We start from the raw sequence: 14,945 nt of genomic DNA, 5'->3' as shown, positions 1-14,945 counted from the left end.
GACTGTTTGAGTGGCCTTGATGGAGGCAGGGCATGTGTGAAGGCCCTGGGGAGGCACAAAGCCCGGTTTAGTAGACATGGGGCAACTACAGAGACTCCATTGCCTGATGGGGAGATGAAGTGCAGGTTAAATGACCCCAGGAGCTCATCTTCCTTGGATTCCAGGGGAAAAAAATCAGAAAGCAGTTGGCAGTATCAGAGGGGCACAGGAGACAGCAAGAGGGGGCTGGCAGGGTGGGTAGGCACAACTGGAACATTGCATTCTACCCCAGCAACTACCCCAGCCAGGGTAAAGGGTGGTGAGTCTCCTATGCCTGAGCTACAGATGGGAGGGAGCCTTTCCATTTGGATGGCCATCAGACTTTCATAAACAGCAGTTAAGTCAAGGGCCTAGGAACCGGTTGTGATCATGCATTTCCCCGGAACTATTTGAAGCAGGTGCAATCCTTAAGGAAGGGTAGAAGGTTTTGAGGTGGGGTACAGGAGCGAGGTCAAAGGGTAATTGCTGGAAACAGGGGTGTGGCCCTAGGCTGGTCCATTGTCGCCGCGCATACTAATCCGAGAGGGAAAAGGAGGAGGACGAGGCCAAGTAGGGCTGGACACTGAGCGGGAGACAAGAGCGAGCTGAGGAGCGCTCTCCCCACCCGAGGGCGGGAGGCGGTGACACCAGGTTCCCCGCGCCGGGAAAGGGGCTCGGGCTGGCGGCGCGGGCCCCGCCCCCTCAGCTGGCGGGCGCGGGCGCGAGACGCGGCGCGGCGGCAGCGGCGGGAGCGAGCGGCTGCTGTCAGGCCACCCAGGTCCAAGCTGCACTTGCTGCCCCATTGAGGACGAGGAGGCAGCAGGGAAGGTGGCGGTGGCGCCGAGTGACCAGACTGCCGAGCCGCAGAGCTGACCGGCCTGGCCCGGGGCCCTCTGCGCTGTCCCCCATTGTATCGGGTAAGCTCCCGAGCGTGGGCCGGGCGAGGGGCTGCCTGGCCGGCGGATCCGGGAGGCCGAGGTGGGGTCTGGGAGAAGAGGGAGAAAGGGAGGTGCGGGTGATCGCCCGGGGGCCGCGCCTCGGGAATGGGGCCTCGTCGCTTCCAGGGTCGGTGGGGAGGCTTCGGTAGAGGGGGCGTTGCTGAATAATCCGGAGCGGCTGCCCCAACCCGGCTGGGAGGTGCAGGGCTCGATGGGGAGCGGGTGTGGCTCAGTGCGCATGCGCCCCAGCCGCCGGGTGCCGGAGGGCAGGGGCGTAGGGGAGAGCGCCCGGGTCCGCGGTAGTTGGAACCAGGCGCGACATCTCACTTTCCTGGGCCCCAAAGCTAACAGCGTCCCTGTCTCAGAGACGCCAGCAATCCTGGTCTCCTAAGGAAGCTTCTTTCCCCGGTACCCTGTCGGCTTGATGGCACCCAAAGCTTACCTGCCTGCGCTCTACTTGGGAAGAAATGGCCAACTGCCGTCTAGTGTGTCTTCCGGCTCCTGGCCCGGGACCACTCCTTGGGAGGGAAAGAGGAGAGGTGAAATGCCACCTAGAACCCCTTGAGAGCAGCTAGGGTTTAAATATGGGCATGAATGAGGGAGTAGCGTCTCGGCAGCTTGACAGCTGTGCCTCTTGGACTCTGAGCACGGGTGTAGCTCATAACTTGTTAGCTCTACAAAATAAATTCAGGGCGTCCCAGGGCTTCCCCCCACTACGGAAACTCCAAGACCCAGCATCAGGTTATAGGGCAAACAAGCTACACTATTAAAGTTAGAGGGTCACAAAGATCCAATCGTTTATTATTTATAGTGGTTTTTACATAATTTAGAGAAAACCTCGCCCAGGTCTCCAGTGCAGTGTTTTCAAATACTGTGCCAAGACTCATGGTGAGTTGAATAGCCCTCATCACCGTGTCACCACAAGATGGACTTTCCCCACAGCTCAACCAAGGCTCCTCCTCTGTGCATCCTGCCACCAGGGCCACTCTTATGTCAGCCTAGCCCTCCCCTGCTGCTCCTCCCCCAGTCTTGCAGTACCCATCCCTCTCAAGACTTGCTCCCAAACAATCTGCACTATAGATTTGAGCATCATTCCTCCCACGGCAACGGAACAGACGTTGCCAATTCGCTTCTCTCTCTCATCACTCTAAAATGCACTATTTTCAACGGTTCGACCTCTTTCTCTTCATTGTGTGGCCTCCTCCCTTACCTCCACCCCCACCTTAATCATCTTCAACTAAATACAGCCATTTTCATACGCCTGTGTGGGTCTGGGCACAACAGATTCAAAAGGTTTCAAGTATGCTGAAGAACAAAAAAGATCGGGAACATTGGGTATGTGCATTGGTAATTCACCTCACTGTCCAAGGCTTAGATCCTAACTGGGGTGAAGGGAATGTATAAACGATCCTTAGAGAATGATCGTTCCTCTATTTTAGGGGTTGAGGTAGGAAAAGGGAAAACATCTCTGGGATAAATGAGTCAATTAAAGCCAGATCTTTCCCTGAATAGGACCAAAATCAGAATAAATATTTTAGTCCAAATCCCACCGATAGGAGTGAACCCATAAGGGATGCATCAGGAATTTGAGTTTCCTACTTAATGTATTCTGGGTTATCAAGAATTCATTTGCCTCCTTAATGCTAACTTCTCTTAAAGTTTGGCTTAATTTGGAATATTATGGTAGAAAAAAACATTTTATTGGTTTTTATGTTGTACTAGTTTTTAATTTATGTACTGAATGATATCAAATTCGTTTTCAAATGATGACACCAATGATGATGATGGTGGTGGTGGTGGTGGTGATGGTGGTGGTGGCAACCACTCAAAATATAAAGTACAGATAATTATTCTGCTCTTATTTTTGGTGAAAGTGGGAAAATGTATTAAAAATGTCATGGTAGAGAGAGTGAAACTGCAGCATTTCCATTGACTTTCAACAGGTAGAATCTAGAAAGTGATCCAGGGAAGTTAATAACTTCTGCTCCTTAGTCACCTCACAAGTAATAGTACTTGTGGATCTTACAGTACTGTGGATCTGTTGAACCTTGGCATCAGTGCAGAGGCATTAATCCTGGGCACCTACCTAATCCGTTCATTAATAAATGCTTATTTTTTCGGTCCATATGAAGGACTCTGATGCTACATGTTGGAGGGGCTTCAAAAACCTACATAAATAAGGGCCTTTTTTGTCAGGAATTTAAAATTTAGTGGTGTCTAATTTGAAAGGAAACCTGCGCTCCTATGTTTATTACAGCATTATTTACAATAGCTAAGGTATGGAAACAACTTAAATGCCCCCTAACAGATGGGTGATCAAGAACATGTGGTATATATATAAACACAATGGAATACTATTCAGCAATCAAAAAAGATAAATTCATACCATTTGTGGCAACATCGACAGAGCTGGAAGGGATTATACTGAAGTGGAAATAAGCCAGAAGGAGAAAGATACTGAATGGTTTTATTAAAACTGAAATATAGAGAAATCAAGCAAACGGTCAGACAAAGACAAACTTTAAAACCAACTCTTGAAAGCTAACCCTAGATCTGAGGCATCCAGGAGAGGAGAAGAAAAGTGAGAGAGATGAGACAGATAAAAGCGTGGGGGGACAGAATGCACAATGCACTATGGTGGAGGACTATGGGTGTTGTTTGAGGGAGAACTACAGTGCCCACACCTCAAGGGAGAAATCCTATACTGTCAAAAAATTTAAAAAGATGTAAAACAATGGTATATCATTAAAACACTAATTTTTTTTTCAAAAATAAAGTTTAGTGATATGGGAAACATATACTTGGAAAAAAGTTCTGTTAACAAGATACGGCAGTATAATGATTAATTTTAACTGTAAGCCATGAGTTCTCAAGCTTATATGTCAAACGTATGAACTCCTTGAGGGCAAGACTTTGCCTTAAACATGTATGCCTCTCCAACAGAGTATACACCCAGACAGCGCTGAAGTGAAGAAGTTCTGCAGTGGGGCAGGTAGAGAAAGAGCAGGGAAGCTTTTGTAATAGATTAGCTGCAAGGTGATTTGGACCAAAATGAAGATGATAGCAGAGGACTCCAAAAGGACATCCCGGGGAAAAAAATCTGTAGGATTTCGTGAGTGACGGCAAGATAAGGCTAAACTGTGGTCATTTCTAACTCTGACAAACAAATGGAAGTGGAGGCAGCAAAGGAGAACGCAAGGTCACTTTGGTAAGGACACAGCACACAATAGGCCCCCAGGTGTTTCCCCAAGCATCAATAGCAGGGCACAGATACCCAAAACTGTTGGGGAGCAAGGCAGAGTCAGATATGGAAGAAAGAAAGAAGGAGGAATTGTTATGCCCTCACTGGCAGGCCCTTTCTGAGAAGGGTTAATACTGAGTCACAAGGCCCTACGAGTGGCTGAAAGGTTGGTGAAGGAGCAAGAGGAGCAGAAATCTTAAACCAACTTTTTCAATAAATGCTTACAAATCTTTGCAAACTTCGTAAGTTACTCACCACCACCCCCTGTCCCCCGCAAATACCATAATTAAGTAGGGCAGGTATTATCCACTCTATTTTTTTAAAAAGATTTATTTATTGATTTATACAAGCACTGGGTACAGTCAGAAGCGTGGGAGGGAGAGAGAATTCACCAGAGCCAGAGCAGAGAACAGAGCAGGCAGACTGGCGCGCAGACCTCTCCTGCCGCCCGCTGCTCCCCTCAGCAGTGTGTCAGTCAGTGGAGCAGCCCGGGATCGAACCTGCGCTTCAGAGGCTGCGGGCAGCTTCGCAACTCAGCACTCAATCGCTGCGCCACCGGGGAGGCCCTCCACTCTATTTTTCTATAGGAAGATAATGAAACACAGCAAAATTAAATGACCTGCCCAATTTCATAAAATTCTATGAATGGCATAGCAGCGATGAAGACTCTTGTCTCTTGATTGCTGCCAGCCCAGTGCACTTGGCAGTGAACCGCGTTGCTTTCCCTCTTTTCCCTGTATGGAGCCTATGTACCCAGAAGTTCTGTGTGCACAAGACCAAATAGGGAGAGCATGGGCAACTGCAGCATTATCTCAGGTAGTTATTAATACTCTATCATTATTCCTGGAGCTGAGTATTTGGTTTCCATATTCACTCAGTCCTTGGCCCGTCATTTGAGTTGATCCACTGTGGGGAAAATAGAGTTAGTGAGTGGTTTAATGTGAACACCTGTTTGCTAGGAACTTAAGAAAGCTCCCTTGGCTTGCTTGGCCTTTAATACTATCAGGATTGTGCCCCAGTTTGTACTTCCTGCTGTTACTTTTTTAGTGAGAGTTCAAAAGTTAGGCTTTGTAAAGTTATCCTACAGACCGGTACAAAAAATAGAGTAGTGTGCTAACTCTTGTTTCATCTCCATTGAAAGAAATGTTTGTTACTTGAGTTAGTTCCAAAGGCAGCAATTTAAGAGCAGCAAAGAAAAAGAGGACAAAAGTCAAGTGTTTTAGGAAACTTGAGAATTTTTTAGCATATAGATCAAGAAAGGAGGATAAAGCCTATCAATTTAGAAGACACTATTTGAATTCATCATTATTGATTTAGATTATAACTTCCTTATTGTAGGGTTTATTTATATTTTGGGAAAAAAAAACATGAGATTATTTAGTAGCAGATTTCTTAAAAGTTTCTCCCAGTAAGAATACTCAACAAGGGCCTCCCAAGTGGCGCAGGGGTCAAAGTCTCAATGCTATGGAGCTATCGTCAGCTACTGCAGCATGAGTTCGACCCCCCTCCAGGGAGCTACCCACATGGTGAAGCAGACCTGTCTCGCCCCACTGCTTCCCTCAGCAGTGTATTTTAGGAGATCTGCCTGTTCTGCTCCCCACTCTGTCTCTGGTGAATCCTCTCACCCCCTGTACCCCAGTTCTTGTATGCATAAATAAATCATTTTTTAAAATACTCAACAAATCTAGTTACTGATTTTTCTTTTTAGCCCAGTACTGTTGATGCTGCTGAGATAAGACTCTTGCCATAATTAACTGCAATATTAAATGGAGTTGTGCTTGAATTTAATAAATTCAGCTAAATGCTGAAACCTGTGTTGAAGACAGACAACCCAGTTAGCGAGTAAAATGGCCAGGAGACTATTATAAACAGGGAATCTGAAAACCTTTTTCTCTTCTCTGATCCTGTGTGATCAATTGCAGAGACAATCTCAAGGCACATTGGTGAGCGCATTAAATACCTTTGTGGAGCTGAGAATATTGCAAGGTATACAGAGAAGGAGTTTCAGCTCTGACTTAGAATTTCAACATATCTTAGACACCTTTGTGCTTTCCCTTTCCTGAACATCATCTATTGCGAATAGTTTCAACTTTCTTTGATTTACTTTTATTTTTTTAAAGTAGTTTTTTTTTAAGATTTATTCATTTATTTATACAAGCACTGTGTACAGTCAGAAGCGCAGGAGAGAGAATTCACCAGAGACAGAGTGGAGAGCAGAACAGGCAGACTGATGAAACACACTGCTGAGGGGAGCAGCAGGCGGCAGGAGAGGTCTGAGCGCCATGTGGGACCCTCCCCGGTGCCTGGGGATTGAACCAGCGCTGCAGAGGCTGCCGGCAGCTTCGCAACCCAGCGCTCAACCGGTGAGCCACTGGGAAGGCCCTCTTTGATTTACTTTTAAATTGAATGAAGTGTTAAATGGAGAGAAAATATAAAACTTTAAAAATCCTTTGAAATACCGTCAAATTAGGACAAGTTAAAATACATACAGTAAAATCATCGTATCCATGTTCAGCATTACAGCATTTTGAACTCTTAAGTATATTTGTGAAAAGCATCCTCGATAGGTAACTTGTGGTTGGTCTGTGGGTTTTTTCATGGCTTGAGTGTATTTATTTATATATACATACATATGTGTGTATATGTATATATGTATACATATATATAAAACCTTAGCTTTATTTTATTATAGTTTTAAAAATCATCTTTCCTGCTCTTTTTTAGAACCCTAAAACATAAGAATAAAACAACAACAAGAAAAAGAAAAAGACTAAATTGTGACAAAGACCCGACTGGGTAGGTTTATATTTTATACTCAACTGGGTAGGTATATATTTTACTATTTTTTTTAATTTGACCTCTTAAAATGAATGTTTAGAAAAATATATAATTAGTAAGTACACATGCACACCAACATAATTTTAATGACTACTGAAGGGTTTTTCAAATTGCATTTCAAATCTGTGCGCTTCCAAAATTTTTCTGCGTGCACTATTTTAATTAGTGTTTAGTTTTCATCTCTTTGAGTCTCTTGCATAAATAACATCCAATTAACATCACTTTTGAGAATCTAATACCAAGTAGTTGTTCAGTAAACTTTGATCCTTTTATTTTAAGATGCAGTCCAGATAGTCCATGTTTATGATACATGATACAGTATGAAGGCAACAAGAAGGGGACTGTGTAGTTATTAGTATTTTTGAGTTCATAGTGTGTTTTCATTGGTGCTGCTATGGAATAGGTACCTAATTCCAAAAATGAATAAGCTATTCAAGATTTCCTTCTGGAAAGACAGCTATTATAATGGTGTAGCAGCAACTTAAGTGCCAGTGTTCAGAGTACAAATGATTAGGATGATTTTTTACTTGTCAGGGTATACATATCAATGCAAGTATAATGGGGCAAGCTGACCTTTTCTCTCTTTTAAGTTCAGGGGTCCAGCCCAAACTTCTAGCCCAAACTTGTACTAACAGAATCAAGCTTACACAGCTTCCTCTGAATAATTCTTAAGACCACTGGGAACAAATTTCAAACCCTGGATTTGCCTCCTGTTTGAGGTGTCCAAATCAGAAACGAATATGATTATACATTTGAGTGGCATTTCTGTTCTAGGCTCTCTTCCCTAGAATAGGGTCAGAACTGAACCAAATTACAATGCCATCTGCTAGTCCTTTTACCCATGGCATTCAGCCATTTTCTTGGCACAGACAAGAGACCTCAGCAAAACAAGACCTATTTTCCCCCTTATGCCAAAAGAGTTTTATTCCTTCTGCTGTACTATATCAATGAGCATGAATCAAGAGAAGTCAAATTAGAAGTCCTCATAATTCATTGATATTTACTACATGGTTGATTTCAGTCAGGTTTAACTGTTTTTCCTCCATCTCTCTCTTTCTCTCTCTCTTTCTTTCTTTCTTTCTTTCTTTCTTTCTTTCTTTCTTTCTTTCTTTCTTTCTTTCTTTCTTTCTTTCTTTCTTTCAGGTTCTCTTTTATAAGGTCCTTCCCATCTGGTGCTGCAACAATGAGTGGGAAATCTCTGCTCTTAAAGGTCATTCTCTTAGGTGATGGTGGAGTTGGAAAGAGCTCCCTTATGAACCGTTATGTAACCAATAAATTTGACTCCCAGGCTTTTCACACCATAGGGGTAGAGTTCTTAAATCGAGATTTGGAGGTAGATGGACGCTTTGTAACGCTCCAGATTTGGGACACTGCAGGACAAGAACGTTTCAAGAGCCTCAGGACACCCTTCTACAGAGGAGCAGACTGCTGCCTCTTGACCTTCAGTGTGGATGACCGGCAGAGCTTTGAGAACCTTGGTAACTGGCAGAAAGAATTCATCTACTATGCAGATGTGAAAGACCCTGAGCACTTCCCTTTTGTAGTTCTGGGTAACAAGGTAGACAAAGAGGATAGGCAGGTGACTACTGAGGAGGCACAAGCCTGGTGCATGGAGAATGGGGATTACCCTTATTTAGAAACAAGTGCCAAAGATGATACTAATGTGACAGTGGCCTTTGAAGAAGCTGTCAGGCAGGTGTTGGCTGTGGAGGAACAGCTGGAGCACTGCATGTTAGGTCACACTATTGACTTGAACAGTGGCTCCAAAGCAGGATCTTCATGCTGTTAAAAGTAGAAAGCCTTTAAAAAATGTGCCCCAAATTGATCAGTCAGTAGTGTAAGAATAATTGTGCCCATCTAAGAGTGTGCACACACACACATACACATACACACACATGCACACACACAAAGGGGTACGAGACTAAGTTGTGATTGTGAAGCAAAGCCTTTCAGATTGAAGTTGTAGAGCGATTTAAAAAAAGCTTTATCAAGTGTATTTTGCGTGATATCTACTATTTCCTCCTTGTGTGTATCAGGATGTTTAGAAAGCTTTAGTCCTGAGGGACTTCAATATTTTTTCAAATCACAGTTTAAACTTAGCACCCAGTCGCATGAAGGAGTTAAAGAGCTACAGCTATCCCTTAAAGCGTTTCATTAATCAACTAACAAATGACATCATTGACTCTTGCCAAGCAGTTTCTGACATTTCTGCCAAAGGGGAAAAAAAAAAAAAACGAAGACTCTGAGCTGAGCTGTATTACAGTAAATAATAATAATGCAACAAGGATGTCCTAAGCTTGAATTAGAAAGAGGTTGCAATGATTATGAATGCAAAAGTATAATGATGTACACTGCCTTGTTTAAATCCCTATGTATGGTTTGTTCCCATCTGAGCTTTTCAAAAAATACCATCTCAATATGAGATAAACTGATGGCATTGGGACTTCATTTTACTCCATGCGTTTGAAGAAACAAGGCACTAATGAATGGATTATGCTTAAATATGCCAACCACCCTTGCAAATGAATGGTTGGTCCACTTTTACTTCGTAAGTTTACTTTTGCTGCAAAAGGTGTTGCTTCACTGACAACCTCATCAATTTATCAATGCTGCTATAGTATATGGCTTTGGATGCAGTGCTCTCTGCTCATAATTTTGATGGTCCTTTGGTCCACCATGCTTTGTGTCCAGAGAAGCCTTCAGAAAAGATTGGGGGATAATGGGCTTTTCTCACGAGGTGTTCCTTAACTCAAATATTTATTGTGAAAAAGGAACCGATTCCTTGTATGTTGCACTGTATGTTCAGCTGGCCAAACTACAACATGAAAAGTGGCAAGAGAGCGGAATTTAACCCAGTGTTAGAATCAATTTCTCATAATTATAGTTGTCCAGCAGTAGAACGGACTGCCTTAATAATGAACTCCCTTCCCATGAAAATACTCAAATAGATGTTGGATGAATACCTGTTAAAATACCATAAAGAGAATTTCTGTACTAGGTAGATGTTCAGTTTAAGGTCTCTTCCGGCTCAACATTCTACAAATCTATAAACTACAAACTAGGTTTCAGTGCCATGTTGCAATTAGATGTATGTATCTTAAGACAACAACCATGAATATGGAGAGGAGGAACTTTAAAAATCCTCAAACTATTCTGGAATCAGCATTTAAAAGCAACTATAGGAGCTCTTCCTTTTCTTTTGTACTAAGTCAAGGAAAAGTCTTGAGCTCTGAATAATCATGTGCCCTGATATGAAGATCCTAAAGATACTGTATTAAAATATGAACATGGTTTGTCAAATTTTTATTGCCATGACTGCCGGCTATCTACTATATTATGCGTATGCAGTCTAGTTATTGTTGGTTGATCTGTTTGTCTTGCATAGCTTTTAATCTGTAATTTCAAAAGAGCTATGATAAAAATAGCGACCCGAAGTAGTGAGGAACAATTAGAAATGACCCCAAAAAGAGACCCTAGGGAGGGGAGGGATGGGAGCTTTCACAGGAATACAGCCTAGAACTCTCCATTGTAGCCACATATGGAATCAGCCTTACACATGGGACCTTATGTGCTTTAAGAGCTCTGGGACTTTTTGGCCACATAGACGAGTAGAGGACGGTATTTCAACCCAGTCATGCTGAATATTTCCTATTTAAATATAGTCCTGACTCCACAGTCCAATTAACTTTGATGCCTGAAGTCAAAGCCAGAACTGGGACCCCACAGCTCTTAAGTATTGGTCCCTATCCTGCCGATGCCTATAGCTAGCCACACTGGTTTCCAAGTTCTATGATAATTTTGCTACAATTATGTTAAGGTGAAACTATGTATGTCAGAACTGTTAAATGCTAATTGTTTTTAAGTGCATGAGACCTGGGGCCTTCTCTTTCTATTTGCACTCTGCTTATAATAGTTTCTCTCTATAGATCTCAGGCCTTCATAAAGACCTCCATCCACTCACTTGTCTCTATTAGAATGGCATGTGGTCATTTAACTAAAAAAAATTATGTGGGTATCTCATGCATAGGCCTCCTGTCCATCCAAGACAAATGTTAATTTTATTAGCAGGTCAACTGAAGCCCCTTTTCTCTTGGCCATTCGACATTTTATTCTGCCAAATCACAACACAATATCCTAATGGAAGCACTTAACATTAAGTGACAAAAACAGTGATTTTTGGTGAGTAACACTCAGTGTGGTGCTGACATATGGTTTGGGTAAGATTAAAAACACCAAAGGCTGAAATCTGTGAGTACCAGAAACAGTGCATATAGGCTTAGAAATTGACTGTGTACCCCAAAATGTGCAGTGCAATATTTTCAGTAGGTGTTTTTTTATGAACACGTGATATTTTGAAGAAGCTATTTCCCATTGTTACTATACTGTTTTCTGATGATCACACAGAATATTTATTTAATTTATTTTCATGTAGTAGGCTAATTTTCAGGGGGCCTCAGATTCCATGTTTTCAGTGGATTGATGAATTTCAGGTTCATTTGTGCCTGTCTCAGCCATCTCTACTTTACCCTGAGGTATTCCACAATCCTCTTGTTGCAGGTGCTGCTAAAAACTCAAAATTGTGTATCAGATATTTTGTTTGAACCATAAAAATCATCTGCGTTAAAGTGAATAAAAGTGCATTTGGAATAACCAGTATACTATATTTGTGCTTCTTTTCTCCCTTTATCTTCTGGAGCAACCTGTGGGTGTGACAGACAGTAGTTATCAATCAAGTCACTCTTGCAAGCTGCGCTGCATGTGACCTTCGGATCGTTTTTTTTTTTTGTGGTTTTGTTTTTCACATGGTACTTCAAGCAGCCACTACCAAGGGCTCAGACAGATTCTGTTCTACTAATAGGGAAACAAACTCAAGACAGAAGTGGGAAGGTTCCTTTTATTTTATGCAACTTTGTAAGGCATGCAGAATATTGTAGCTGGAAATTGGGTCTTAACTCTTTATTTCTTCATTATAATATAATACAAAGATTAAGTCATTACAAAATATAAACAGGATATACACATTACCTTTACTTCCTCGACTGGTATACTCTCCAGGAAACCATGAAAATATAGGCAAAACAAAGGCTAGATTTGCTAAATATTCTGTTCTCTTGCTTTTCACATATTGGACTTGAAACATAGTTGCATTAGCAACAAATGCCTTAAATGTACATAATGATGACTTATATTTCAGAAACAAGTCTGTCCACAACATATAATTTCATCACATTGATTCCATCTGTCACAGATTTCTCTCTCTTCTTCCTCCCTTCTTTTTTGCCTATTGGACAGTTGAAATCACAAGAGGAGGGCCTCCCCAGTGGCACAGTGTTTGAGCACAGCACTGGGAGGCTGTCCACAGCCTCTGCAGTGCGGGTTCGATTCCCAGTCGGCCAGGGAGATACCCACATGGCATGGCAGACCTCTCCTGTCTCGCCCGCTGCTCCCCTCAGCAGTGTTTTCGGTCTGTCTGCCTGTTCTGCTCCCCGCTCTATCTCTGGTGAATCCTCTCACCGTCCCGTGACTCTGGCCTATACCCCAGTTCTTGTATAAAATAAATAAATCTTTAAAAAAAAATCACAAGGGGAGAAGCTCAGGTGTTTTTGCCCATGTACAAGGTTTCCATCTCTGATGATAATCATTTAACAAATTATCAGACAATACTTCAAATAAAGCACCAGTAATCCTTTTGATTGGACTGTAATGATGCAGCTTTTAGGCTATAGAAAAGCATAAATTTATAAGTCTCTTACGAAGGATTTGCTCATCCAAACCTGATATTTTAAAAGCAAAAAAACTATCTATCTTGCTGTTTGTCTCCTTGATTCAGAGCCCCACAGGAAATCTCTTGATGTCTGAAGACATAGTACAGGCATGCCTTGTTTTATTGGGCTTCACATTGTTGCATTTCACAGATACAGCATTTTTTACACCAGCATTTTCCACCAGCAAAAAGATAACTTGGTAAAGGCTCACAGGATGGTTATCAATTTTTAGCAATATTTTTAATTAAGGCATCTGCATTAATTTTAAACATAATAATATTGTACATATAGACTAGGCAGTATAGTGCAAGCATCATTTCATGCACTGAGAAACCAAAAAATGTCTGATTCACTTTATTGTGATACTCACTTTTTTGTATGGAAACAAACCTGCAATATCTCTGAGGTGTGTCTGTAGATTCTCAATTTTTGGAAATAGTTTGACAGTGGTCCCTCCGGGAAGTGGAGGATATACAATAGATATTTTCTTTCTTTTTTTTAATTTTGATTTTTTACTTTATTATAATTAGTTTTTTTTTTCCTGATCTCTTATTTGGATCCTCTACATTCCTCCTATAAGTGAAACCATCTGATATTTTTCTTTTTCTCTCTGGCTTATTTCACTGAGCATGATCCTTTCTAGCTCCATCCATGTTGCTGCAAATGGCATGGGTTTATCTTTTTAGATTGCTGAGTAATATTCCATTGTGTAAATATACCACATCATCTTGATCCAGTCATCTATTTTGGGACATTTGAGTTGTTCCCATAGCTTAACTAGTGTAAATAGTGCTGCAATATACATAGGGGTGCAGATGTTCTTTTGAATTAATGTTGTTGTGTCCTTTGTGTAGATACCTAGGAGTGGAATTGCTGGATCATATGGAAGCTCCATCTTTAGCATATTGAGGAACCTCCAGACAGCTTTCAATAGTGGTTGGACCAGTCTGCATTCCCACTAGCAGTGCAGGAGAGTTCCTTTTCTCCACATCCTCACCAACATTTGTTGTTGCTAGTTTTTTTAATATGTGCCATTCTCACTGGTGTAAGATGGTAGCTCATTGTGGTTTTGATTTGCATTTCCCTGATTACAAGTGATGCTGAACATTTTTTCATATGCCTGTTTGCCATTTGCATTTCCTCTTTGGAGAAGTGTCTTTTTATCTCTTCTGCCCATTTTTTGACTGGGATATTTACTTTGTTTTTGTTGAGTCTCCTCAGCTCTTTGTAGATCTTTGTGATCAGTCCCTTATCATTAGTATTGAGTGCAAAAGTTTTCTCCCAATCAGTGGGGTGTCTCTTTGTTTTGGTTAATGTCTTTTTTCATGTACAGAAGCTCTTTAATTTGATGTAGTCCCAGCTGTTTATCTTTGCCTTCACTGTCTTTGCTTTGGGTGACATGTCTTTAAAGATGTTACTGAGGTATATGTCATGCAGTGTTTCGCCTATATTTTCTTCTATATATTTCATGATTTCAGGTCTTATGTCTAGCTGTTCAATCAATTTCGCCTTGGTTTTTGTGCATGGTGTGAGGTTGTAGCCCAGCTTCATTCTTTTGCATGTAGCAGCCCTTATTGAACAACCTTTCTTTATTCCATTGCATTACACTAGATATTTCAATTCTATAACTGAATTTTTAAGACACTGAAAATTTGAGACTAGGTAATTTCAGGATGGGAGTCGGGGTGGACTTCCCAACTGTCATCTGAATTACCTGAAGCAGAGCTAACTGCAACAATTTTTTGATCCAGATAGTCACTTCACTTTTTTTTAATCCTTGCTGTGGAGATTTAGCACCATAACAGTGGAGTGCTTTTCTTAGACTTGATTTGAGGGCAGTTAAAAATCAAACAAAGGAGCACCAAAATATATTAGGCAACTACTATTAACACAGAAAACAAATATTGGAAAAAAACACATTTGTGGTAGGAGCCTTCAACACCCCACCTTCACCAATGGACAGAACAATAAGACAAAAAATGAATAGAAACATATTGCTTTAAATAAGGAATTAGACCACATGGACCTAATAGATGTCTATAGGACCCTCTATGCCAAAAAATCAGAATACACACTTTTCTCAAGTGCACATGGGATACTCTCCAGAGCTGACCAAATATTGGGCCATGAGACAAATACCAACAA

The 14,945-nt window shown here is 41.7% G+C and overlaps 1 protein-coding gene across 1 annotated transcript; it reads left to right on the top strand.

Moving 5' to 3' along the window:
- Positions 1-8,196: 8,196 nt before the first annotated feature.
- RAB9B (RAB9B, member RAS oncogene family) lies at positions 8,197-8,824 on the top strand (the record flags this gene model as incomplete). Its single annotated transcript, XM_084259095.1, has 1 exon — positions 8,197-8,824. Exon 1 carries the CDS (start codon positions 8,219-8,221, stop codon positions 8,822-8,824), a length of 606 nt encoding a protein of 201 aa, XP_084115221.1. The 5' UTR covers positions 8,197-8,218.
- Between the last annotated feature and the right edge of the window lie 6,121 nt (positions 8,825-14,945).

This window comes from Talpa europaea (genome assembly GCF_964194135.1).
Source record: "Talpa europaea genome assembly, chromosome: X".
Taxonomy (NCBI): domain Eukaryota; kingdom Metazoa; phylum Chordata; class Mammalia; order Eulipotyphla; family Talpidae; genus Talpa; species Talpa europaea.
The sequence above is the reverse complement of the archived record's forward strand: the minus strand, read 5'-3'. Positions and strand labels throughout refer to the sequence as shown.